The sequence below is a fragment of the Lepus europaeus genome, chromosome 15 (assembly GCF_033115175.1).
Source record: "Lepus europaeus isolate LE1 chromosome 15, mLepTim1.pri, whole genome shotgun sequence".
NCBI lineage: Eukaryota > Metazoa > Chordata > Mammalia > Lagomorpha > Leporidae > Lepus > Lepus europaeus.
The window spans coordinates 27,698,728-27,725,215 of record NC_084841.1 but is presented as its reverse complement, the minus strand read 5'-3'; the positions used below and the strand labels follow the sequence as shown (position 1 = coordinate 27,725,215).

Genomic DNA, 26,488 nt, shown 5'->3' with positions numbered 1-26,488 from the left:
TTTCATATAGACTATTTTGAACTTCAATCTGAACCCATATGATGGAGACAATATTATGCTAAGAACAGTGTTAGAGGTGAGAAAAATTAGGTTCTGCAATGATTGTTTCTCAACATTCAGGATGAGAAATGAGAGTTCATTTTAGTCACAACTGAAGGAAATCCCTTGAAAATTATGGTTGATTTTTGTCAATCTGCATAAAAGTGACAACTCCAGTCAGTGCTATCTTATGGTCAGAATGAGGGAGACTAAAGGAGGCCTAAGGGATGTCTGTGGCTCATTCTCTGCCCTCCGTGATGACAAGAAATAAAGAAGGAAAAGAAAAAAATACTGAATGATGGAAAAAACAGAACCAAAAACTTCTGAGCAACCCAAAGAAGGAAACATCGCTCATTAGTCAGCAGAAATTCTAAGCCATCTGCTACCTTGCTCTACCATCCTTTATAGCTGTCACCAGGCCTGGGGAGGAAGTGCCATGTAAAGTGATTTGCTTCCTACTCCACAATTCAAATAGCTCTTGTTGCTAATTACCAGTAAAATACTAAATCAACACAGTGAAACCCTGAAGCAATACTACTCTTGGAATACAAGCATCTATGTACAATTAACGAGCTATCATTGTCCTTGAGAAAAAGACCTACAGTAGTCAATAATCAGTTATTTAGAAATACACTGGGGGCTGGCATTGTTGAGAAGCAGGTAAAGCTAACACCAGCATCCCAAATAGGCACTGGCTCATGGCCCAGCTCTCCACTTCCAATCCACCTCCCTGCTAACAGCCCGGGCAGAGCAGTGAAGGATGGTCCAAGCGTCTGGGCTCCTGCACCAACATGGAGACCGAGATGAAGCTTCTGGCTATGGAATGGCCCAGTCCTGGCTGCTGCAGCTATCTGGGGAGTGAACCAGTGGATGAAAGATTTTTGTCTCTCTCTTTCTGTAACTCTGAATTTCAAATAAGTAAACCTTTAAAAATAAAATAAGGCCAGGAGATTCGTCCAGGTCTCCCATGTGGGTAGTAACGGCCCCAGCACTTGGCCATCTTCTGTTGCTTTTCCCAGGACATTAGCAGGATCAGAAATGGAGCAGCTGGGACATGAACCAGCACCCATATGGGATGCTGGCATGGCGGGCAGCAGCTTTACCTGCTATACCACAATCTCAACCCTAAAAAATGATTTTAAAATCAGAATTGGAGTCATGAGGTCAGGTAGAAAAAAATCTATAATATTTTTAAGAGACCTGACAAATTATGAATAAAATACAAAAGTTATTAAAAATATGAAACTCACAAAATACAGCAGAAAGGGGCATTTTTATGTGTTAAAATAATTTAATTCTCCCTGTACATTTCTGTTCACACAAACCAACAGAAATCAATACACACTTTACAATATTTACCTGTCTTGAGACATTCAAGTCAATCCAGATGGCAAAAGTATAATTCAATCACTAGTGAAATGTTTAAAAAATATATATTAAACAAAAAATGTTTTTTACAAGATAAAAAATAATCTTCCACAATGCAATATATTGCAGATCACTGAGATTTTAACTCTTTAGATGATTTCAGTTCAGTTTTTGGTTTCAAAAATCTAGAGACAGCCAAAAAGAAAAAAGGTGTTGCCAGACTTTCTATCTGTTTTTACGTTTCTCTTTCTTGCTTCGACTGCTCGTTACACTGTTTAAAGATGATGATGATGAAGGTGCTCTTGCATGACCTGTGGCCTTCAGATGGTCAAAGAGTTTATTTCGGGATGGAAATTCACTGTGGCAGGTTGTACAGCTAATAACAACATCACTCTGAGAAAGGAAAAAAAAAATTCAGACAAAAGCCAAGTGTTATCGAGAATACTGTTAGTACCAAGATAAAACACTGTTTATGTTGCTATTCCCTGATGTTTTAACAAAACGGGGGCAACAAAGGCAGATGTTCTTGGAAGTTAAAGCCCACCCACGTCAGTGGTGCACACCACAGGGGACAGTTTGTGCTTCCCTGTGCAGAACCTGACACAGGTAATTCATATCACCATAGCTTTAGATTGCCAAGTAATGGAAAACAATATTAGTAACTATGCTAGTACAGACTAATATTTCCAATGTGCTTGCTTCTTTTTACTTTAAAGGAAACAAAAGCAGCACGTAGATAAATTCTGCATCTGTCAAACAAAACTGCTGAAGGAGCCAGGTCTGCAGAGTCTATGGAGAAGGGCTCACTCCATACGCGGTCATTGCGCAAACAACACGGCCCACTGAGGAGACGTCACACAGTTTTGACCTACCACAGTCGGGGGCTCAGCAGGTACTCTGACAGATTTTTTCGTGTCTTTGGTTTTCTTCCCTTTGGGTTTAGGAACACTGTAAAATAAATTCAGCATAATCCAAAAAGGTACCTATTTTAGTTGTCATCTGGCTCCCAAGAACCCCTTCAAAGAGATGAACTTCAAAGGACAATTCACTAATTTTAAGGGCTATTTTAATTAAACTTCACATCTCATATATCCCTTAATTTGATTTGTAGTTTGGTCTCTAAAGTTATTTATTCAATATATAAATGTTCAGAGTGCAGAAGCGGGGTAGCTGGGACTTGAACCAGGCCCTCCCATATGAGATACGGGTTTAACTGCTGTGCCAAATGCCTGCCCCACTGCCTGCCTTATTCTATAGCAAGAGCCCTACTATTGGCCTTATACACACTGCTGTACCCAAATTCCATGCCCGCCGCTGTCCCCTTACTGCTGCTCCAGTGTGGGGTATTTCAACTCTGCCTGCGCTTGAACTCTTCCAAGGTCCTGTAACAGGAACCCAGGCTGCTTATTATTTGGATCTCTCCTCAAGGAATAAGAAATGGTTCCCTATTTTAGAGGAACAGAGGAGAATAAAGACAAGAAAGTCACATAAGAGTAGGGAGGAGACAGGACTATCTTCCGGAGGGAGACCACTCTAGCCCTCCACTGTGGCCTCTCAAAGCTGCTGCCCTCAGTACTAACAGGGTGGAAGACAGTCACCATGATGGAACTTGATGAGTGACGCTGCAGGAGTATGTGATGGAGAATGAGACTCAGCAGGAGCCGGTCTGTCCTGAGTGTCAAGGATTCAGGATCAGGACAAGGTAAGAACCGCAGCAGGAAAAGGGAAACAACACAATCAAATGGACTGCTTTCTGATTTTGCCCATGTTCCCGCAACGTCTCCGAGCATATTCCTCCAGCATTCTCTTTCCGACACACCTCATCTGTGTGCACGGGGATACAGATGTATACAGATATGTACACATATACCTAACTTGGTCAGTCATAGGAACATGTGAAACATTATCCTTACTATCAATATTCAGTAATTGCAAACTAATAAGCAACTTTGGCTTACTTTTTAGGTTCATTTTTTGGATCATCACATGGTTTGATAGTCTCCACAACACTGACATTTTCTTGCGGGCTATCTCCCAATTCTTTGGCACTGTCTTGATTTAAGTTACCATCTTCTGGATCAATTGTTACTACTTCTCCAGTTCCATTTTCATTGAAATTGTCATCATAATTCTAGGTAAAACACACATGCATTATAAGATACATGGCATGTCATAATAGTGGCTTCTTACATGAGGTTGCCAAGTAGCTATAATAAGCAATGGTAATCTCTCACATACTCTAGTAGGAGAATATCTTCAGGGAATAAAACAGAGGAACAGGTAAGTTAAAAACAGATGCTCATTAGAGATTAAATTAGGGAAAACTGAAAATAGTCCAAATGATAAGTAATGGCTGAATATATGAAGGAAAAGTACAACATATTAGCAAAAGTGCAAGACAGAAAATTATACATACAATCCAATCACAATCTAATACAACATGAACTAATCTCTATCAGCAGAAATAAGGATATATTTATACTTATTTGAAAGCCAGAGTTACAGGAGAGATCATCTATCCACTGGTTCTCTTCCCAGATGGCTGCAATGACCAGGCTGAAGCTAGAAGCTGCTTTCAGATCTCCCACATGGGTGACAGGGGCCTAAGCACTCGGGCCATCTTCTGCTGTTTTTCCCAGGCCATCAGCAGGGAGCAGGATTGTCTAAGTGGAGAACCAGTGCCCACAGGGGATGCTGGTATACCAGGTAGCAGCTTTACCCACTATACCACAATGTTGGCCCCCGATATTTATACTTTTCTATACTTTCCAAATGATTGGCAATAAGCAACTATTATTTTTACAAAATCAACTATGAACAGGCAGTTTTATGAAAGATGCCTGATGCATAGAACTTCACTAAGGGTAACTGTTTTGACTCATTTTTGCCACATTTGTGTTCTCTCTCCTGAGTCTTCGCCATGTATTTTTTTAAGGTCTAAAACATTCTCCCTCATATCCACAACACTCAAGCACTTCACAGTGGTATTATCTGTTACACAGTCCACATTCAAGTTTACCAACTATGTCCTTTTCTGTAACCCAATATGGGAACTCAAAAATTCCAACTGTTGCATATTTTCTCCCATGATATTGAAAATTTGATTGATTGTAGAACAGCCCATAATTTGGCTTCATTTGCTAATCATTAGATTCAGATTAAACATTTGTAATAATAATGCTGAGTCAGTTTGTCCCATTTCCCAGTGAATAAGTGATGACTTGGTTAATTTCTCTACAGAAAAGGCCCTTCTCCTTTTTTAGTTAATGAGTAATTTACAGGGGCCGGCTTTGTGGCATAGCACGCTAAGCCTCTGCATGTGGCACCAGCACCCCCTGTGGGCACCAGTTTGAGTCTGGCTGTTCCTCTTCTGGTCCGGCTCTCATTATGGCCTAGGAAAGCAGTGGAAGGTGGCCCAAGTGCTTGGGCCCCTGCACCCATGAGAAGAAGCTCCTGGCTCAGCTCTGCCTGTTGTGGCCATTTGGGGAGTGAACAAGCAATGGAAGACCTTTCTCTCCCTCCTTCCCTCTGTAACTCTACCTCTCAAAGAAATAATCTTTAAAAAGGTAGTCTGCAGATTACGACTTTCCTACAATACTCATCTCTTGATGGGTGTGGCATTGATCGATGACCTTCCCAAACCTGTAGTACATTAGTGGTAACAGAACAGGGATTTTTCCCCCCTTTATTTGTGCCATTCACATTTGTATTAACTCTTAGTCTTCTACAAGGAAGTTTTCCCACTTCCTTTAACAAAATCAGTGTATGAAAACTTAGGACCGTTATTCCTTTCACTAACTCAAATTTTCTCCAATTGGCAGGTCCTGCAAGCTGGCTTCTTAGCACTTCTTAGTTTTTATTTTTAGCACAGGATGCTCTCGGCTGACCTTTCATCATCTTGGTCTCAGCCTGGAATCCACCATTTCTCAAGCATTTTCCTGGGAAAGGGATCTTAAGAAACCCAGGTACGTGCACAGCAGGACGCCTCCGCAAGGTACTCATAATTGGCACTGCTAACACTCTCACAGCTTTTTGACAATGCCCATCCAGCACACCACCACTCCTCCTACCCCTCCATCTGTATCTCCCTTCTCTCTCAGAGAGAATGTGGTTCCCTAGATCATTAAGGAATTTACTGGGTGCAAGCAAGGGGAGCTGTTTGGTGTAGTGGTCAAGTTGCTGACAGGGATGCCCACATCCTGTATCAGGGTACCTGGGTTTCAGTCCCAGCTGCACTTCCGCTTCCAGTGTACTGCTAAAGCAGACCCTGAGAAACAGCAGTGATGGCTCCTTGTTAAGTCCCTACCACTCAAGTGGGGGATTTTGATTGAGTACCCAGATCCTTGGCCCAGCCCAATAAAGTACTAGGTGTTCTTTTATAATCTTCAGTGGCTTGTGTAATTTTTTTGACCATCCATACAGAAAACTTCCCCAATCTGAAATTTTAAGAATCGCAGTATTTACTGCCTTCATCTATTTGAAAAGCTAAGAGAGATCTTTCATTTTCTGGTTCACTCCCCAAATGTCCACAACAGCCAGGCTGGGCCACGCTAAAGCCAGAACTTCATCAGGGTTCCATATATGGGTGGCAGGGACCCATCACTTCAGTCATCACCTGCGGCCTCCCGGGATGCATTAGCAGGAAAGTGGATCAGAAGCAGAGCAAGTGGGATGCAGATTTCCCAAGCCACACGCAGGCTTAACCTGCTGTGCCACAACGCCTGCCCTTGCCTCCAGCTGCTCATGTCTCCACACTGACTTCCCCTTCACGAGGGGATTAGAAAATATCAGGAAAATTGCTACCTAAAAATTGGAAACAAGAAGTGCTATAAAGAAATATAGCTTTGTCAGGAAAAAACGGAGAGGGCGCTTATTAGTATCTTTTTCATTGATGAAAATGCTTTATGTTTTTATTGTAATCAATAGAGCCTGTACTCCATGAATCAAGGTAAGAGGCAAAGTGTAACTCTCTGCATTTTCTAGTGGTACAGACACACCAAGCAAAGCCAAAATGTCCTAAATCAGTGTTCACAGGATCCTGGGAGGGGTGATGGCACCAGCAAATTTACAAAAGGAACATACAACTTGCTATGTTTTGTAACTGAAGCAAAGATGTTCCAAGGCATAATTCTAATAGTGAAAAGATTCATGAAACATTCATGTGATATCTGATTTTGTAAAAACATAACTAGATCACATTAAAATGGCACAAAAATCAGTTCCATTCTCCTTGGAACCACCAAATAGTCTTAGTAAAACAGACAAACTCACTTTGTCTTTATAGGTTCAGAGACATCTAACACCATTTATTTAAAAAGAATCCTTAAGATAAAGACTGAACTGGGAGCCCAGAAGCAAAATATTTTGGGGCTGGCATCATGGCACAGCAGCTTAAGCCACTGCCTACAACACCAGCATCCCATCTGGGTACCGGTTCAAGTCCTACCTGCTCCACTTCCAACCCAGCTCCCTATTAATGTACCTAGGCCTCTGACACACACATAGGAGACCTGGATGGCGTTCTTGGCTTTGGCCTAGCCCTAGCCCCTGCAGCCTTTTGGGGAGTAGATCAGCAAATGGAAGATCTGAATCTCCCTCTAATTCTGCCTTTCAAATAAGTAAGTCTTTAAATAGCTGAAATATTTTTTCAAGAATAACTATTACAAGTTTGTAACCAAAAGTTTCTTTTACACAAAGTCATTTATACTACTGGTGGGATAAATAAGAGATACAATGAATGACCAATCTTCCAGAATTTAAATGTTGTCTTGACTGAAAAGCCTTGTTATCAGATGTATCTAGATTTTTTTTTTTTTTAAATATGGTCACTCATACCAGGGGAATTTGACTCGAGATGGTCAATCCCCAAATTCCCACATGGTAAGGGATGGACCAAGCCCAAGAAAGAATTCAATCCAGGTTTCCCAGATGGTTGGCGGGTACTCAATTAGTTGAGCCATCACCTACAGAACTGGGACTCAGGCATCCCAACCAGCAACTTTAACCACGAGGCCAAACATCCACCACTACACACACAATTTTTAAACACACTGACAATATGTCAGTTACAAACATAGAAGGAAGAGTAAAAGGTATTGAAAACATTTTCCTTTTCAGCTTTTTATCAACAAAATCATGGAGTGAAAGGCCTTCTCTTTTCTATAGCCATACAGAATAAACCAAGAGCATTCCAGCTTTAGGGTTGGTGTTCAATGTTAATAAAACGTTGACAACATACCTGTGCTGGTTTCTGTTTCTTTTTCTTCTGTTTTTTAGAAAGCCTAAGAGCAAACAGAAATCAAAATGTTAAAACACTTGGCTGTGTGGAGGTTTACTAAGTGATTGATACTGAAACACACTAGACAGAGAGGGAAGTAAAAAGCACTCAACAGAAAAGGAATTCTCCTATTGCTAGAGACTAACAACCTTAGTTCAGTGAAGAATAATCTGCCTACAAACTGCAAAAGTGTAAAACTGCTTTTTATATAGATGTAATGCATTCTGTAAAATTTGTATTTGCTGCCATGTCAGTATCTAGTGTGATATGCCAGAGTTCCACTAACCAGAAAGGATACAGAAAGTATTAGCATAACAGACCAACTCTCTTGGAATAAACAGCAGTTATGTGAAAAGTTCATTAAGTCATATATATATAATATTTAGAAGTACTTTTCTTTTGGTGCATCTTCCATTTCTTCCTCAGAATCGGCATTCAATAGATTTTCATCTGTTTGAAGTCCTGAAAAATTCTCTTCCTCCTCTTCCAGCTGCTGTTTTAACAAGGCAACCATCTCTCGGTGCTTCTTCGACTTCTCGTGATTCTTCATGCTGAAAGAACAACCTCACGTGAGCAGCTGCACAGGCACTCCTTCACACATGCCCAGCTCGTGCTGGATGGCTCCAACCCAGCAGAAATTTACTTTTTTCCAGTTAACTTAAAGATGGATACAGACAAACAGAAGGCTATCAAGACTTCCCAGGCATTAAAGTAGCTGGGGCAGGGTGTGTGTCTCATGACCACCCTCTTTCTTCCTGTATCTAGCACTCACCCCTTTCTCTGTACATACTTCTTCCTTTTTTTGTGGGGGGAGGGATTATCTATTGTTTTCAATGTCTACTTCAGTCTATGAGTAACTAAAGGGCATCTCACAGGAAGTGGATAGATTAACCAGGAGGTAGGAAACTGGTATCATTATCTACTTGACTGCAGCTGTTCAGAAATATGGAATTCTAGTTCAGAGTGCTACTTTCCCTGCTCACTAAAATTCTCCCTCACGCCAAGGTCCCTGGGAGAAACTGTCAGAAAGTAAGTGATCAGAAAAACAATGAGGACATGTCACCAGGACATAACAGCTGGCCTGAAGGAACTCTCACTAGCTAAATCTGGAATAATGCGAGGGAACATGAAAAGGGCAGTAACATAAGGCACTGAGAAAGACTGGCTCACACCTGAGGCTGGGGGAAAAAAAAAAAAACACCATTTAGTAACCATCACTATAAAGATCGCTACAAGCTAAATAAAGCCATACAGATGCTAACCAAATCCTCTCAAGAGACATGCAGCAAGTGAAAATCAGCTTCAAGGGAAAAACACTAATCAAAATCATCACCACCAATGATGGACAGAAGACTTCATGAGAAAATCCCAATGAGAAATATTCTACAAAAAACGGGCAGCATTTATAAAATGTAAACAGCATCAAAGACAGACTAAAACAAATGAATACACAGTCCTAGACTGGATTCTGTAGTCTAGAAAGCTACATAGAATATTAAAGGAACAGCTGACAAAACAAGTATGGGCAGCAAGTTAGATACAAGCGTTCTCTCACTGCTGTTAATTTCCTCATGTTGATAGTGGTATTGTGGTTATGTAAGGAATATCCTTATTTTTAAGAACTATATAGTGAAGTATTAGGAGGTAAAGAAATGTTGTATATGTAACTTTCCAATTATTCAGGAAAAACATGTGTGTATAGAGAACCAGAGGGCACATGGTGCAAAATGTTAGCCACAGGAAATCAGGTGGGCTCTATTCTGTTTTGCTACTTCTCCTTAGGTATTATTTCCAAATAAAAATGTTTAAACCCCCCTTCAGTGCTACACTTCATTTTCTTGCTTGTTTCTCATTCAAGTACCTCTGGAACAGCTCTGATGCTGCTGTGCCTCCCCTGACTTCCTCAGTTTCCCTTTTTCCCAGGGCTTATTCTACTGGTTCTCTCACATGGTCTGCCCCTCTCCTTTATAATGGCACCGTTTGTAAGTCTTCTCCCTGGTATTGTTTGCATTAGAAAAAGTGCTTCCACTTCAGCAAATACAAGCTTAAAGTTCCTCAGCTGTCAACAGCAGCCTGCAGGGGACAGGGATGACTGGATGTGGTCTCGCCTCCTTGCCTGTGTCACTCTGCTTTCTTTGCCAACGCAAGTAACATTTCTCTCTGGGGACAGCCTCTGTGTGGCTGGTACAGAACGTCTCCCTCCCCTGCAGGGCAGGAACCACCCCCAAGAGGACACGTTAAGGAGTGATCAACTACCCTTCTTTCTAAATATTCAAAGTGTTACACTTTGTCTGCAGACAAAGGTGATCCAGCTTACGCCTTTTCTGTCTTGAAGGACTTGTCACAGGCCGGGCAGTAGAGGTCGTCATAAAGCTCCGCGTCCTCGGCCTCCTCACTCTCTCTGCCTGGAAGAGGGGAGACCACGTTAGGAATCCTGCTTCACCAGATGCAAATCCTGCTTCACCAGATGTCCTAACAGAGGACATCTCCGCAGTAGGGGCCTAAAGCTGCATGCAAATTAAAAACAAAAATCGGTGTATTTCTTTACAAAAAACCCACAGATGTTAGGATCCGAGTTGGCCATTTAACAGCAGCACCGGATTATAAGGAAAGGCTTCTGAATAAACCACTTTATCTTTCAAGTTCATTACATACATCCACTTAGAAGATTCAAAAGATTCTCAAAGTCTGGTTATAAGCTAAGTTTAGAAAATCAAATGCCCTTTATTCTTATGACGTTTTTCTGACAAAGATTTTCACAGTTCACATCTTGCAACTATTATCTAAGCTTCAATGCTGAGATAAGCTTAACTCTTAATATTCTGCCATTGAACAAAAAGCAGCTTACCATCCTATGGACCTTTTTTCTGAAGACTTTATTACAAGAAAGTAGTTAGTACCTACATAGCCCACAAAAAACTAAGCCACTAAAAACTCAACTGAAACCTTTGCACAATTCTATATAAAAATAAGTTGGTTGCCATTTGCGATTCATTATAGGATCAATAAAGATTCCAAGGAACTGGTCCATATTCTACTTTTTGGTTCTTATTATCACAATATTTTTTTAAGATTTATTTGAAAGAGTTACACAGCCTTGCATCTGCTGGTTCACTCCCCAGTTGGCCACAACGGCCAGAGCCGCACTGATCCGAAGCCAGGAGCTTCTTCTGGGTCTCCTACGTGGGTGCAGGGACCCAAGGACTTGAGCCATCTTCTGCTTTCCCAGGCAATAGCAGAGAGCTGGATCACAAGTGGAGCAGCAGGGACTCGAACCAGTGTCCATATGGGATGCCAGCATTGCAGGCAGCAGCTTTACCAGCTATGCCACAGTGCTGGCCCGACAATATTATTTTAAAGAACATTTTCATTGAAATCATATGCCCAAAATATATTCTATCTAGCTCTAACATTTAGTATCTAGTATTGTTTTCCAATTGTGTACACTTAATATTTCATGTACATGAAATCTTTAATTGAATAGATAATAAACACTGGATTTGACATCAAAATCTGGATTTGAAAATGGTCATATAGTCTCAGGAATTCCCCAGAGCTTCTCAGGGTCCTAGTTTTCTCACTGGTAAAATGGAAACAATTCCATGCATAAAAAAACCTACATTTAAGGGACGATATTGTGTGAGATTCAAGCAAAATCTTGAAGTGAAAGTACCTTATAAACAGTAAAACTATATAAATGCCACCTCATATTCATTAGCAAGATGTTTCATTTTATAATCATTTTGAACAAAACAATTTGTTACTTTATCAATTAGGCTATTAGTCTGAAAATACATTTGCTTATAAGGTAAAACTGGTAATTGTTAGGTGATTTCTCCTTATGGAGTAGCTAGAGACTGGAGAGAATGAAGCATGCAGGCATTCTCAACTGTGCCTTTGCCTCTCCTTTTAAGGTGGTCACGTGCCTGTGCACTCATATTTCAGCCCACATCAGGAGCCCCTCTGCCAAGTGAGAAACCAGAGGAAGAGCTTAAGACATAACATGCAAGCTCCTACACTACGTCAGTTTTTGTGGATACAGTTGCTATTAAATTTGACCTTCTACTTAACTGCATTTTTAAGGACCAGTCAGGTCAAACCTGTCAATATGCCTGCCTATACTCCATTAGATACGCGGCCAGAAGCACAAATCACTTACTACACGATCAGAAGGGTTTGTTAACCAAAGTATCTGAGATTACTTCAGCAGACTACCTTTGGACCAAACTACATGGTTTTCAATTCTAGTTCTTTGCTCCATTAAAAATCTGGAGATGGGGTTGGCATTGTGGTGTAGTGGGTTAAACCTCTGCTTGCAACACCAGCTTCCCATATGGGTGCTGTTTCAAGACCCGGCTACTCCACTTCCAATCCAGCTCCCGCTAATGTGCCTAGGAAAGTGGCAGAAGATGGCCCAAGTGTTTGGGCCCCTGCCACCCACATGGGAGACCTGGAGCCACCTCCAGGCTCCTGGCTTCAGCCTGTTCCAGCTCTGGCCCTTGTGGCCATTTGGGAAGTGAATCATGATGAAGATCTCTACCTCTGCTTTTCAAATAAATAAATAATCTTTTGGGGCAGGTGCAGTGGCGCAGTGGATTAAAGCCCTGGCCTGCAGCACCAGCATCCCATACGGGCACAGTTCACGTCCCGGCTGCTCCTCTTCCAATCCAGCTCCCTGCTAATGTGCCTGGGAAAGCAATGGAATATGGCCCAAGTGCTTGGGCCCCTGGACCCATGAGACCCAGAAGAAGCTCCTGGCTTCAGATAGGTGCAGCTCCAGCCATTGCAGCCATTTGGGGAGTGAACCAGCAGATGGAAGACCTCTCTCTCTACTTGTCTCTAACTCTCTAACTTTTTCAAATCAACAAAATAAATCTTTAAAAAAAAAACTGCTAAGAAATCCAGATGTCACTCACTTTGGCATGTTTCCGACAACAAATGGCTGAAGCCAGCTGTATTCCACCTGTCACTTGCCTCTCAGTCCCTGATGTCTTACCTGGGCCTCGTGAATGGCACCTGTTGGCTTCTGAGCACCCATCTGGTTGCACCACACTATTTATTTTCTAAAGTTTCTTAATGAATGGAGAACATTACCATCTTGTCCGTCCTTTGGTTCACGCTCCTCCACTTCATTTTCATCTGATCCGTCTCCAAACTCCTTCTCATACCGTGCCTCCATCTCCTGGAGCTCCTTCTCCAAATTGGCCATGGTCATCCAGCTCTGCTCCCTGTACTGCTCTGCCAGTCTAGATGCACAAAGCACAGTCAAGGCTCTCTGTGGGGTTTTTACTTACTTTTCAGGCTTAACATCCACCCCCTGGCGACAGACTGTCCATGCTTACAAGGTTAAAACCTGGGCTTGGAACTGGGGCAAAGACACTTAAACCTGTCACTCACTATGTGGCTGATTTTAATTGCTCTACTAGATAATAGGTTTTGAAACTCTTGGTGACATATTAAAAGTCTTCAGGTGAGTTTTAGGTCCTAGGTGTCAAGTCCCAATTTTTAAAAGATGAGGGGTAGGGTAGGTAAATTTTTAATAAGTGAACATTTTTTTGAAAGAATGCTATAGTGCTAATGCTCTGGAAACAATGCTTCTGCAGAAACTCAACAGCAAAATGAATGAACTGAGTAAATGAGCTGAATGTACCAGAGTATTCCAACAAAGAGATAGTGTCTCACGGTGGTTAAAAGCAGGGGCTCTACAGGGCTGCTGCTGTGGCAAAATAGGCTAAGTCTCCGCCTGAGGCACCAGAATCCCATGTGGGCACCAGTTTGTGTCCCAGATGCTCCTCTTCCCATCTAGTTCCCTGCTAATGGCCTGGGAAAGCAGCAGAAGATGGCCCAATTGCTTGGGCCTCTACAGCTGTGTGGGAGACCCGGAAGAAGATCCTGGCTCCGGATAGGCCCAGCTCCAGCTGTTGTAGCCATTTGGGAAGTGAACAACCTTTCTCTCTGATTCTCTCTCTGTCTATACTCTGCCTCTCAAATAAATAACATTTAAAAAAAAAAAAAAAGAGGAGCTCTAGTATCAGACTTCTTGGGTCTGATTCCTGGCTCTGGGATTTATGTCCATCTGTCTCCTTTCCTAAAAAAAAAAAAAAAAAAAAAAAAAAACACAAAATTGTGGAATGGGAGAGGCATTTGGCACAAGACTCTTAGGACACACGTGTCCCACATTAGAGAGCCCAGGTTTGAGTCCTGATTCCATTTCCAATTCCAGCTGCTGCTAATATACATCCTAAGCAGCAGTGGGTTATAGCTCAAGTACGTAGGTCCTTGTCACCCATGTGGGTGACCTGGACTGAGTTCCAAGTTCTTGGCTTCAGCTTGACTCAGCCCTGATTGCTGGCAGACATCTGGGAAGTGACCCAGCAGATAGAAGCTATAGCCATCTGTCTCAAACAAATTAAAAAAATTTTAAAAAGGGAATGAAAACATTTTAAACAAGGCAATAATTCCCCTAACAGTTTTTATTTAATTTCATAGAATCTATAAAGGAGCTCAAGTATAGAAGTCCTTTGAAGGAAAATATCCAACTCAAAAAAATTTTCCAATATCTTGATTAAAAAAAAATCAAAAAACAAAAGGATTCTGATGCCAGGATGACAGAAGTCGACACAGTACACCTTTGGGATGGCAGATGGCACCATGTCTCCCCACCTACACTGAGAGGACCACCCAAGGACACCTTGGGATGGCACCAAGTCTCCCCACCCGCACCACCCGCACGGAGAGGACCACCCAACGACACCTTGGGATGGCGCCGCGTCTCCCCACCCACTGACACCTTGGGATGGCGCTGCGTCTCCCCACACGCACGGAGAGGACCACCCAACGACACCTTGGGATGGCGCCGGTCTCCCCACCCGCACGGAGAGGACCACCCAACGACACCTTGGGATGGCGCCGGTCTCCCCACCCGCACGGAGAGGACCACCCAACGACACCTTGGGATGGCGCCGGTCTCCCCACCCGCACGGAGAGGACCACCCAACGACACCTTGGGATGGCGCCGCGTCTCCCCACCCACTGACACCTTAGGATGGTGCCGCGTCTCCCCACCCACTGACACCTTGGGATGGCGCCACATCTCCCCACCCACTGACACCTTGGGATGGCGCCAGTCTCCCCACGCACCCACGGCTCATACTTCGCCTGCTTGAGCTTCTGCTGCCGCCTCATCTGCTCAGCCTTCCTGGCCTTCTCTGCGTTCTGCTCCTCCACAAGTTTTCGATGTGCCTGTACTCTTTTATCTCTTTTGCGAATGAAAGCTACCAGCTGCCGGACAAGTTCATTCTTCTCTTTCCTTGCTTTGTCCCGGATCTTTTTGTTTTCTTTTTCCATAGCTCGTTTTTCCCAGCGGTTTGAAGCTTGTCGCGTATCATATTCCTCTTTCCAAGCAAAATTCTTTTGCGTGCAGAAACTCTGCCAGTAAGCGTAGAAAGGATGGACTACCTGGCAACAGAAGACAGGTCAAATGCTAGCTTTTTATTTCTATGTATGCATGCATGTGTGTATGCATTTAATTATTGATAAGACAGACAGCTCCCATCCTCTGGTTCACTCTAAATACCCGTAATAGCTGGGGCTGCGGCTGGGCCAGGCAGAAGCTAGGAGCCAATAACTCAATCCAGGTCTCCCATGTGAGTGGCAGGGCCCCAACTAGTTGAGCCACCATTTGCTGCCTCCCAAGGTACACTAAACAAGAAGCTAGAATCAGAGGTGGAGCCTAGACTTGAACCGAGGCACTCTGATACAGGATTCAAGTTTCTCTAGTGGTGTATTAACCACTGAGGCATTTAAATGCCCACCCCTCTTTTTAATATTTTTTGGCAAGGTAGCAAAAGTGAGTAATGCAAAACACCTTCCAGCTGACTTTCCACACAGATAGCATTCCTTTCATCAACGGGAGAAGACAGCCCTACTCAGACTTCCCAGAATACATTATTCTTCAAAACAGATTTAGTGAGAAAAGATTATTACTAACCACAGGTTGGAACCATGGCCAATAAACAGGAAAAGTAAGGAGTGGGAGGCTACAAGGGAGGTGAATGTTCCTTTTGGAAGGAGGAGAAGACGAGGGATGATGGGACAGGATGGAGAAATAGTACTTTTCTTTAATTAATCTATTTATCTGGGAGGCAGAAAGAGACAGAGAAAGTGAGCTCCCACCTGAAGGTTCACTCCCCAGATGGTTGCAAAGACTGGGGGTGGAGAGGTGGGGACTGAAGCCAGGAGCTCAAGCCAAGTCTCCCACGTGGATGGCAGGAACCAATTCCTTGAGGCATCACCTGCTGCCTCCCAGGGTCTGCATTAGCAGAGAGCTAGAATCAGGAATGGGAGCCAGGACTCCAACGTGGGCACTCTGATGTGGATACAGGCACCTTAGACAACAGCTTAACCACTACAAACAACTGCCTTGCAACTTTTTTTTTAAATAATAGGAAAAAGACACAGTGATGAACACCATAAAATGTAATGTATCCTCCTTTTACCGTATCATAGTCACTCTGGGAGTCTCCAAAAGTCGGGAAATCCTCAGCATCCTCCTCTAACACCGATTCCATTTCTTCCTTTGCAATCATTTCAAAAACATTGCGATACACTGCGTAAAAGCCCTAAGTAAAATCAGAAGTATGCATTCTATTTTAATACTTTATTGCACAATCACAGAGTTAAGATTTAAATTGTACAGTGAAAAAAAACTATAATGCTGAAGAATTCTAGGACCAAGCTGTCACTGAAAGTGCATTTAGGTATCAACTGGTGGTTTTTATACTGACAGCTAAAAAATTAAGGCAATGTATTTTTAATTTTCTTTCTTTCTTTTTTTTTTTTTTTTTTTTGGGACAGGCAGAGCGGACAGTGTGAGAGAGAGAACGACAGAGAGAAAGGTCTTCCTTTGCCATTGGTTCAGCACCGCGCTGATCTGAAGGCAGGAGCCAGGTGCTTATCCTGGTCTCCCATGGGGTGCAGGGCCCAAGGACTTGGGCCATCCTCCACTGCACTCCCGGGCCACAGCAGAGAGATGGCTTGGAAGAAGAGCAACCAGGACAGAATCCAGCGCCCTAACCGGGACTAGAACCCGGTGTGCCGGCGCTGCAAGGTGGAGGATTAGCCTGTTGAGCCACGGCTCAAGGGCGCCGGCCCTTGTATTTTTAGTTTTCAAAATGAACATTGCTTCACTTCTATTATAGAATAATTTCAAGAATTCTCTTTGTATTTAAGTCTTCCTCAAGTTGTTTTTTTTTGGGGGGGGGGCGGGGGGACAGGCAGAGTTAGACAGTGAGAGAGAGAGACAGAGAGAAAGGTCTTCCTTCCGTTGGTTCACTCCTCCAATGGCCGCTACAGCCGGCGCTGCGCCGATCCGAAGCCAGGAGCCAGGTGCTTCCTCCCGGTCTCCCATGTGGGTGCAGGGACCCAAGCACTTGCTGCCCTCCCGGGTCACAGCAGAGAGCTGGACTGGAAAGGGAGCAACCAGGACTAGAACCCGGGGTGCCGGCGCCGCAGGCGGAGGATTAGCCAAGTGAGCCACGGCACCGGCCCATCCTCAAGTTCTTGATCAGCAATCAAGAGTGAGTCCCCTTATCTTACCTTTTCATCATCTCCATAACCAGAATAACAGGTAACAGTGAAATAGTGAAGCAAATCTAAGCTGTCGTCTTGATATTCTCCATCAAGCCCACCTTTAAGTAGGGCCTCTCTGTGATTATCATACCTAAAAAATAAAATGAAAGATTAGCATAATCAGTGAGGCTCTAACAATTCAAAAGGACTCCTTACTCTGAAACAGCCAGAATAATGCACATTTCAATGTTTCAAATCAACAACAAGAAATTTTAAAGAAACATCAACATGAAGAGACTTAATAATCTTTCAGGGAACTTCTGATTAAAACTACACTTGCAACAGTCAACATGTGACACAATAATAGCCCTAGGAACAGGGGGATTTAGAAAGGCAGGAACTTCAAGACTCTCCCAGAAAGGTAGCTGTGTTGTCACAGGAAGCGTTAAGAGGAAAGTAGTGGACAGAGTCTGGTCCACAGACTGACTATCCACTAGTGATCTGGGAACTTACCAACGTGCACCAGAATAAGACTCATCTCATGTTTATGTAAGCTTGATGCAGAAGCTTGCCACACACATAAGGATTCCTCATAATACTGCTGTAAACATAGTTATTACCCCTGTTTGATGTAGCAGGAAGTTGAAACTCAGCAACATCAAATCATTTGTTTTCATGATCATAAAGCCAGTAAAGAGTTAAGGCCAGAATTCAAAACCAGATCTCTTACACTGGAAAGACCAGGCCCTAGCACTACATGGTACTGTCTCTAGGTAACAGGAGATACTAAGCAGAAGCTTTAAATAAAAAGACCAGAGATTCCTTGGGACAAGAAAACCACCTAGAGAAGAGGCTACACTGAATTTCGAAGTTCTGAGAGGAAGGCAAAAGCAATTCTAAAGCTAGACCTGGAACTCCCTGGGTACAGAAAAGTTGAGGGTCCTCTCCCCTTATGTTCCTAGTAAAGATCATCCTATGAGAACTGTCTTCACACCCTTTCTCTCTTGACAGCCACTGTGCTGTATACCGTTCAACACAGAGAACTTGTGCAGTAGCGCACTATGCACCCACCTACAGGATCATGCGTAGTTATGTCAGGACTTAAAATCTATTTTTTTGCAGCAAGAAGTTAGCTGAGAATCTGAAAACTTAGAATGTCTTCAAACATAGAACCTTTTTATTTAGAAATAGTAATAATTTATCAGATCATCATCAGTACAAGTATTTGTCAAAAACACAGAAACTCAATCCAAATTTTTCACATAAAGTAGTTCTATGGAAAAATATGCAATTTTTACATTGAACTACTGTAGCTGATTTTTAAGAACAAGTCAACATTATCCTGTTTAATATCAGTAAATGTGTCATTCACCAAAGGTACCCCCTTTAACATCACTGCTCAATCTACCAAACTGTGTTCCAGTATCTATAAAACCATACGGTTGGTACAATCACCTCTAAGGTTCCCTCCTCTCTAAAGACTGCATTTTATATAATGAATAGGTGACAGATGCCTCGAACATACCACAAACCATTTAGATATTAAATTCAAAATATAAACAAAACACCAGGGCTGTATTGATGATCCCTTCCAACAAAACAAACTGCAATGGGAAGGCGAGATGCTCACCATGCTCTTTCCTGAGGGTCACTCAACACATCATATGCTGCTTGGATTAATTTGAATTGTTCAGCTGCTTCTGCGGCATTATCCAGGTTTTTATCTGTTAAAGTCAAGGCACAGAAATTTAGTCATCAAAGATGCACAGGACAGAATCTAAATGAGATCTATAAATAGACGAAGAGTATGTAAAACATCGAAAAACAGAGAGCCAAGGTGACAGCTGATAATCAAGACCTGTTAAAAGCATCTATTTGGCCGGCGCCGTGGCTTAACAGGCTAATCCTCCGCCTTGCAGCGCCAGCACACCGGGTTCTAGTCCCAGTTGGGGTGCCGGATTCTATCCCGGTTGCCCCTCTTCCAGGCCAGCTCTCTGCTATGGCTCGGGAAGGCAGTGGAGGATGGCCCAAGTCCTTGGGCCCTGCACCCGCATGGGTGCACCTGGCTCCTGGCTTTGGATCAGCGAGATGCGCCGGTCTCAGGGGCCATTGGAGGGTGAACCAATGGCAAAAAGGAAGACCTTTCTCTCTGTCTGTCTCTCACTATCCACTCTGCCTGTCCAAAAAAAAAAGCATCTATCTAAGTAGAAATTTCAGGCTTTTCCCTAAACTTTGGTATATAACTGAACACTCAATCTGGATACTCACAAATGGAAAACCCTGAGTAGCACACATTTTATATATTTATTTTCTAAAGATTTATTTACTTGAAAGGCAGAGTTACAGCGAGAGGAGGAGAGACACAGAAAGAAAGAGATCTTCCAATTGCTAGTGTGCCCCCCAAATGGCCACACGGCTGCTATACCACAATACTGGCCTCCATACATTTTACTTTTAACAGAAGCAAAATAAAGACTCAAATCAGTTATAGAAAGACTCATTTAGGGGCTGGTGTTGTGGTGTGGTGGGTTAAGCCACAGCCTGCAGCGCCGCCATCCCATATGGGCACAGGTTTAAGTCTCAGCTGCTCCACTTCCAATCCAGCTCCCTGCTTGCTAATGCCCCTGGGAAAGCATCAGAGGATGGCCTAAGTGCCTGGGGTCCTGCCACCCAGGTGGAAGACCTAAAAGAAGCTCCTGGCTCCTGGCTCCAGGCCAGTCCAGCTCAGCCCTGGCTGCTGCAACCATTTGGGGAGTGAACCAGAAAATGGAAGATCTCTGTTTTTCCCTCTCTCTCTCTGGAACTTTGCCTTTCAAATAAATAAAAATAAATGTTTTTTTAAAAAAGATTTATTTGGTGCTAGGATATTTAGTGCTCACAATGTCTTTTTCTTTTTTTTTTTTTGACAGGCAGAGTGGACAGTGAGAGAGAGAGACAGAGAGAAAGGTCTTCCTTTTTGCCGTTGGTCCACCCTCCAATGGCCGCCGCGGTAGGTGCGCTGCGGCCGGCGCACCGCGCTGATCCGATGGCAGGAGCCAGGTGTTTATCCTGGTCTCCCATGGGGTGCAGGGCCCAAGCACTTGGCCCATCCTCCACTGCACTCCCGGGCCACAGCAGAGAGCTGGCCTGGAAGAGGGGCACTGGGACAGGATCGGTGCCCCGACTGGGACTAGAACCCGGTGTGCCGGCGCCGCAAGGCGGAGGATTAGCCTAGTGAGCCGCGGCGCCGGCACAATGTCTTTTTCTTATCAGAGTTTATCAAAATGAATCTTGTAAGGTTAAAAAGACATGCACTGACTGTTCATTCTATAACTGTGCTTCCTTAACCCTGGAACTCAGCAAGCATCTCTGCCTCAGGGTGACAGCCAGCTTCCTGGTACCAGACACACAACACCCCAGTGTAATCATTGTACACTTACATTATCACTCTGTAGCAGACACTACTAGCCAAAGTCTCTCCTCTTGCAAACAAAACTGATTTTGTTAACAGTGGCAAAGAATCCAGTTCAAAAATTCACTTCTCCAGAATTCCTTGAATTGGGGGTTATCAGGCAAACAGTGAGATATTAGCCAGTGAGATACACATAAGTCTACTGGGTGAAGTACCCCAGGAAAGAGACTGTTCTCCAGACACAAAGGATGGATGCAGTGGTTAAGGCACTGGGATACCTGCATCCCATACTGAAGTGCCTGGGATCAAGTTTCAGCTCTGCTTTCCATTCTAGCTTCCTGCTAATGTACACCAGGTGAGGCAGCACAGGTACTTGGGCCCTGACACCCTCTGAGCTCCTGGCTTCTGTCCAGCCCAGCCTAGGCTGTTGTGGGCCTTTGAGGAGTGAACCAGTAGATGGAAGATCAATCTTTCAAATTAATTAATTAAAATGGAAAAAAAAAAACAAACTTGTCAGATGAAAGGGACAGTCACAAATTAAATGCCCCAGAATGTCAGCAATGGAATTTGCCTACATAAAACAAAAAAGGGACTGGTGGGTAGGGGTCTTTTTTCCTTGTAATCAGTAACTCATTTTAGAATACTGCTTCCTTTCACACCCTGCTTTCCTCCCCCAAAGACAAAACTCACCAATGTGCCCTCTGAGAATTACGAGAGTTGCTTTCTTAAATCACTGTTTCCATCTATCATATGGCTTTGTATTTCACTTCCATATACACTTGAGCCAGCTGACTATAAGGCTGAACTGAGTTCTTAAAGTATGAGCATAATAAGCTCAAAAGCAGGGGCTGGCACCGTGGCACAGCGGCTTAAGCTGCTGCCTATGACACCTATATGGGCATCTGTTCAAGTCCCTTTGCTCCAGTTCTGATCCAGCTCCCTGCTGATGGGCTTGGGAAAGCAGTGGAGGATGGTCCAAGTGTTTGGGCCCTTGTACCCACAAGGGAGACCCAGATGAAGCTCCTGGCTTGGGTCTGGCCGAGCCCTGGCCATTGTGGCCATTTGGGGGAGTGAACCAGCAGGTAAAAGATCTCTGACTCTCCTTCCCTAACTCTTTCAAATAAGCAAATAAATCTTTTAAAGAAAAGTTTAAAAGCAGTCATGAGGGACTGGTGTCGTGGCCCAGCAGGTTAAGACAGAGCCTGCAATGCTAGCATCTCATAAGAAGGCAGGTTCATGTCCTGGCTACTCCACTTCCAGCTAATGCACCTAGGAAACCAGCAGCAGGTGGCCAGAGTGCTTGGTACCCTGCACCCACATCAGAGACCTGAATGGAGTTCTGAGTTCCTGGCTTCAGCCTGGCCCAGCCTTGGTCATGGTGGCCATTTGGGGAGTGAACCAGAGGATAAAAGCTCTCTCTGTCTCACCCCTTCTGTTAACTATACTTTTCAAATAAATAATAAATTTTCATTAAAAAAAAAAAAAGGCAGTAAAGGAGAGGGCAGTTGGCACAGCAATTAAGACGCTGCTTGGAACACCTGCACTCCACACTGGACTCCCTGGGTCTGAGTCCCAGCTCCGCTTTAAATGCCAGCTTCCTGTGCTAGTGCACGCCCAGGGAGGCAGCTGGTGACGGTTCAAGTAGCTGGGTTCCTACCACCGACACAGGAGATCCAGACTGAGTTCTAGGCTCCTGGATCTGGCATGACCCTGGTTGTTGCTGGTATTTGGAGAGTAAACCAGTGGAAAGAAAATCTTTCTATTCATCTCAGTCTGTCTCTCTCTGCCTTTCAAATAAAATGAAAATGCACACCTACTTTAAAGCATCCATAAAAAAAAAAAATCCCCATTATTAAGCAACTGCAAAAACCACAGGTATTGCAAGCCCAGTCATTAAAGTTTAAGAGGCATCCTCACATTATTCTCTGTGCCTTTCTCTTGACACACTCACGCACTCTTGTGCTCTCTCCAGTGCCTGGAAAATTTCATGGATCATGTCTTTCAGCCCTGACCTAAAGCCAGGCTCCCTGAAAACACCACTTGCCTACAGGCCTGCCCGGCTCCTCTTGCCACAGCACTTCCATGCTGGCCTGACCACATGGATCCTTCCCTCACCCATGAGTAAGTCAGATCCTTAGGTCATACCACCTTCCTCCCCTTCTCACTGCCTACATCTCCCAGCCACGCCCCTCTGACTCACTGAAAATGCTGGCACCTGGCTCAGAATTTTCAACCCCGGCTTCTAGGTCAGTCATCCCAGGTGCTATCATTGCTGCTTGACCATCAGCCTCCCCAGCTCCAGTCTTGCTTGTCCATTCTGCCCAGTACAGCCAGAGACTTGAAAAACACAAATCCACCACCCCCCTACTTCCAATTCGTCAGTGGTTTCCAATGCCTTTAGGTCCAAGTCCTGACCCTGTACCCTAGCGAGGTGGCCGCTGTTGACCGGGCCATGCTCGCCTCTTCCTGCCTCCCTCTACCTGTATTCCCCCTTGGGGTCTCCTCCTAGATGTCACTTCTTCAGCAGCTAATTTCCTGGACAGCTCTCCCTTCTCTCACCGACACATAGACCTAGTCATGGCTGGGTTCACCTGCTCCTAAGCACCTTGTACTTGCCTTCATACAGCCCTTGCATCATCAGACCGAAGCTGCCCCTCTTCCTAAGTCTCCTAGAGACGGTGCCCTCAGACGGGGACCTTTCCCGCTTTGATCAGATGAATTACTGAAAGCTGCCCTGAGATCACACAGATCTTACTAGACAGAATTACTGACCTTACTGAAAATCATTCTCAGTTCCTCAATCAAGGTAATTACTTTTTCTTTAATACCATGATAAAGACAGCTTTTCCATTTGAGTTAAACAAACTTTACCATAGAAACATTAAGATGCAGTGCACATTGAACAAAATTAAACATTTTTTGAGTGAGGCATTTTCAAACCAAAAGATATTTGAGATGCTGTTAATTACAGTGATAGACAAGATATATATGCACACTCAGTTCCTGATAGGTTTGGTTTCAGAGCAGTTAAATGACATTTTACTAACATCTTCATACTTCATCCTGTCTTTCATGCACTGATTGCCAATTAATCACCAAATCTGGTAATTTCTCCTGGTCAACATCTCTCCCTATGAGGTCTCTGCCCTAGCCTGACCCTGAGCCTCGACTGGGTATCAACCTGTCCCCTGCGGACTGACTTCTGTCTCCAGGCCTCTTCAAGGCACTGTGCTGCCTCCCCAGGATCCTCCAAGACTTATTAATAACACCGGCCGTGACTCTCCTTTAGTGGCAAAACAAATCTCTCAGGAACATTCAAGACCCTCTACAATGTGATTTCAAACTATTCGTCAAAAATGTTTAATAGTGTTACCAAAATTACATATGCTGGGGTCAGCTTTGTGATGCGATGAGTTAAGCTGCCACTCACAACACAGTGTGTAGGTTAAGCCCATATGGGTTGCTGGCACTGCCGGTGGGGGCTTTACCCACTATGCCACAGTGCTGGGCCCCCTCTAACTTCTTTCTGATTTCCTAACTCAGTTACCTTTCATTACTCTACCAATATTTTCCTATATTATTTTTGGGTTACATTAACATTGACAATATCGTCTAACTTCCTGCTGTGATAAACATTTCGGTACTTGGGCCATTTACCTCTGCCCTTACGCTATATGAGAAGTCTTCAAAAAGTCCACGGGAAACGCACACTGTCGAAAAGCTGCAGGGATTTCAAAAAATATTTGAACCAAAATAAAGTCATCTTTTAATTACAGTTTCCAAGAACTTTTGGAAAGTACCTGATTTTCATACCATTTTTCAGTGCTTCTGCTGGTAGTCAGCATTCCTTTTAAGAACAGACTCACACCTGTTGCTTGTTTCAGCAACCATCAACACCCCTTCCCAGCTGCGCCTCTGCCCGCTCCCGCATCTCCACCTTCCCAGAACCACCACCTCGGTCCAACTGTCCCTGGCCCGTCTTCTGCCCCCACTGTGCTCTTCCCCATACTTTCCATTTTCAAATTCTGTTCCTCCGGGATCCTCTGTGACAAGGTAACTCCAAGTCTCTGCTCACACACGGATAATTCCCGGGGAAATTATTAGTTGCTCTGTTAACCCAACTACCAATCCATCACCACGCTGCACTGTTTCATTTGCACTTGTATGTAAGGCGTGTTGCCCAACGCGGCTCCGAGGTCCCTGTCCTGGCATTTCAGAGTTCGCATGCCTACAAGGCGATCACCTGCCAGCTGTGTTTACGGATTCACGCGACTACTCACGCTCCTTATTATAAACCCCAGAAGGCCGAGATTCAACTCCGTAGTTTCCCGGGCTGGAATGCCACACAGGCCCGGGTTACGACCAAACAAAACCACCAGAGGCGGCGTAGTTCTAAATCAACACACGGACACTCCATCAGAGTGAGCCCAGAACCGGGTAAGGGCCCCTGACTAGCTAATTTCGCTGAGAAAGGCGCCCCAAGTCAGGGATTGCGGGATGAAGTTCCGGGAGCCCCAAGGACTGAGGCCCACCAGGGGCGAGGCAGGGGCCAGCCTGAGCTCGGAGCCCCGCGGCCCGGGCGTGTGCGGGGGCGCAGGTGAAGTCGCCGGCACCCGGCACCCGTCTGTCCCCATCAGGCGGCCATGCGGGAGAGCGGCGTGCGGAGCCGGAGGGGCCTGGGAGCGGGGCGCCGGGCCGGGCCGGGCCCCCGGGGTCGCCCCGGAGAGGGGTGAGAAGGGTCGCGGGCCCGCGGCGGTGGCGGGACAGCACCTACCCGGGTGCCATTTCAGGGCCAGCTTCCGATAGGCCTTCTTGAGCTCCTCCTCGCTGGCGTCGCGCCGCACCCCCAGCGCCTCGTAGTGACACTTCATCGCCGGGCCAGGCGGGGGGCCGGGGCCGGGGCCGGGGCCGAGACCCGGGCCCGGGCAGGGGCGGCGGCGGCGCTGGCGGGCCTCTCCTCCGGCGGCAGCCCGGCGCCCGCACCGGGCCGGCCAGCGAGCGCGGCGGCGGCGGCGGCGGCGTGGGACGGCGGAGGCGCGCGGCGCTGGCGGGCGACGCGGGCTGCGGCACGCGGGCGCGCGGAGGGGGCGGTGCCGGCGGCGGCGGCTCCGCATGGGAGGCGGGGCGGATCTGCTCCCGGAAGGGCCGCGCGCGAGGGAGGCGGGGCCGCGGCGGGGTGGGGCGGAGCCTCGCGGGAGGGAGGCGGGGCCGTCAGGTGTCATTGTGAGGGGCATAGTCGGCTATCAGATTGAGTAGCGTCTACTTGGCCGCTGATCTGAAGGCTGATGATGGGACGACACAGGGTTGCTATGAGAGGTTCTGGTAAATATCTTGTAGGGGCTCTGATTACATTATAAATTACAAATGTTTACCTTTTATTTGTTTGAAAAGGATACAGAGAACTTCCATCCACTGGTTATTTCCCCGAATGTTAGCAACATCCAGGGCTGGGCCTGGCCAAACCCACAAGTGGGGATGTCAATCCCGATCTCCCACGTGCAAGCAGGAACCCAACTGCTTGAGCTATCACCTGCTACCCCTAGGGTGCACATGGGGTAGGAGCTGGAATCTGGAGTGGAGCCAGGACTCGAACCTGGGCATTCTGACACCGGACAGACACCCAGACTTCCCAAGAGGCGTCTTCACTACTGAGCCAGCAACTCAAGTCTCAAGTAGCCCTGTGACGGGCCCGACCCTCCTCAGCTGACAGTGGCACTCTGGCTGGGCTGAACCCAATTTTTATTTTTAACCTCTTTTCAACTCTTCAGCTGCCACTTAGTACTCTGATCTACATGGAAAATTACAGTAAGATAAGCAAACATTTCTTCAAATAACATACCAAA

At 45.1% G+C, this 26,488-nt stretch overlaps 1 protein-coding gene and 2 long non-coding RNA genes across 3 annotated transcripts in view; 2 read left to right on the top strand and 1 right to left on the bottom strand.

Annotated features, from left to right (window-relative positions):
* LOC133774644 (uncharacterized) overlaps positions 1 to 2,270 on the top strand; it is a 41,515-nt gene extending 39,245 nt beyond the window's left edge. Inside the window, exon 6 of the long non-coding RNA XR_009868106.1 lies at positions 2,124 to 2,270. This is a non-coding gene — a long non-coding RNA (uncharacterized LOC133774644). The remainder of the gene's footprint in view (positions 1 to 2,123) is intronic.
* Positions 1,293 to 25,550, bottom strand: DNAJC21 (DnaJ heat shock protein family (Hsp40) member C21). Its single transcript, XM_062212515.1, has 12 exons — positions 25,420 to 25,550; positions 18,885 to 18,978; positions 17,282 to 17,405; positions 16,183 to 16,305; positions 14,838 to 15,142; positions 12,779 to 12,930; positions 10,002 to 10,089; positions 8,077 to 8,235; positions 7,646 to 7,688; positions 3,366 to 3,538; positions 2,280 to 2,355; positions 1,293 to 1,800 (listed from the first exon to the last, which is right to left on the bottom strand). The coding sequence occupies exons 1-12, from the start codon at positions 25,514 to 25,516 to the stop codon at positions 1,633 to 1,635; spliced, it is 1,602 nt and encodes a 533-aa protein (XP_062068499.1). The 5' UTR covers positions 25,517 to 25,550; the 3' UTR covers positions 1,293 to 1,632.
* Positions 3,029 to 8,393, top strand: LOC133774645 (uncharacterized). Its single transcript, XR_009868107.1, has 3 exons — positions 3,029 to 3,109; positions 5,229 to 5,372; positions 8,175 to 8,393. It is a non-coding gene; the product is annotated as an uncharacterized LOC133774645 (long non-coding RNA).
* Positions 25,551 to 26,488: the final 938 nt, after the last annotated feature.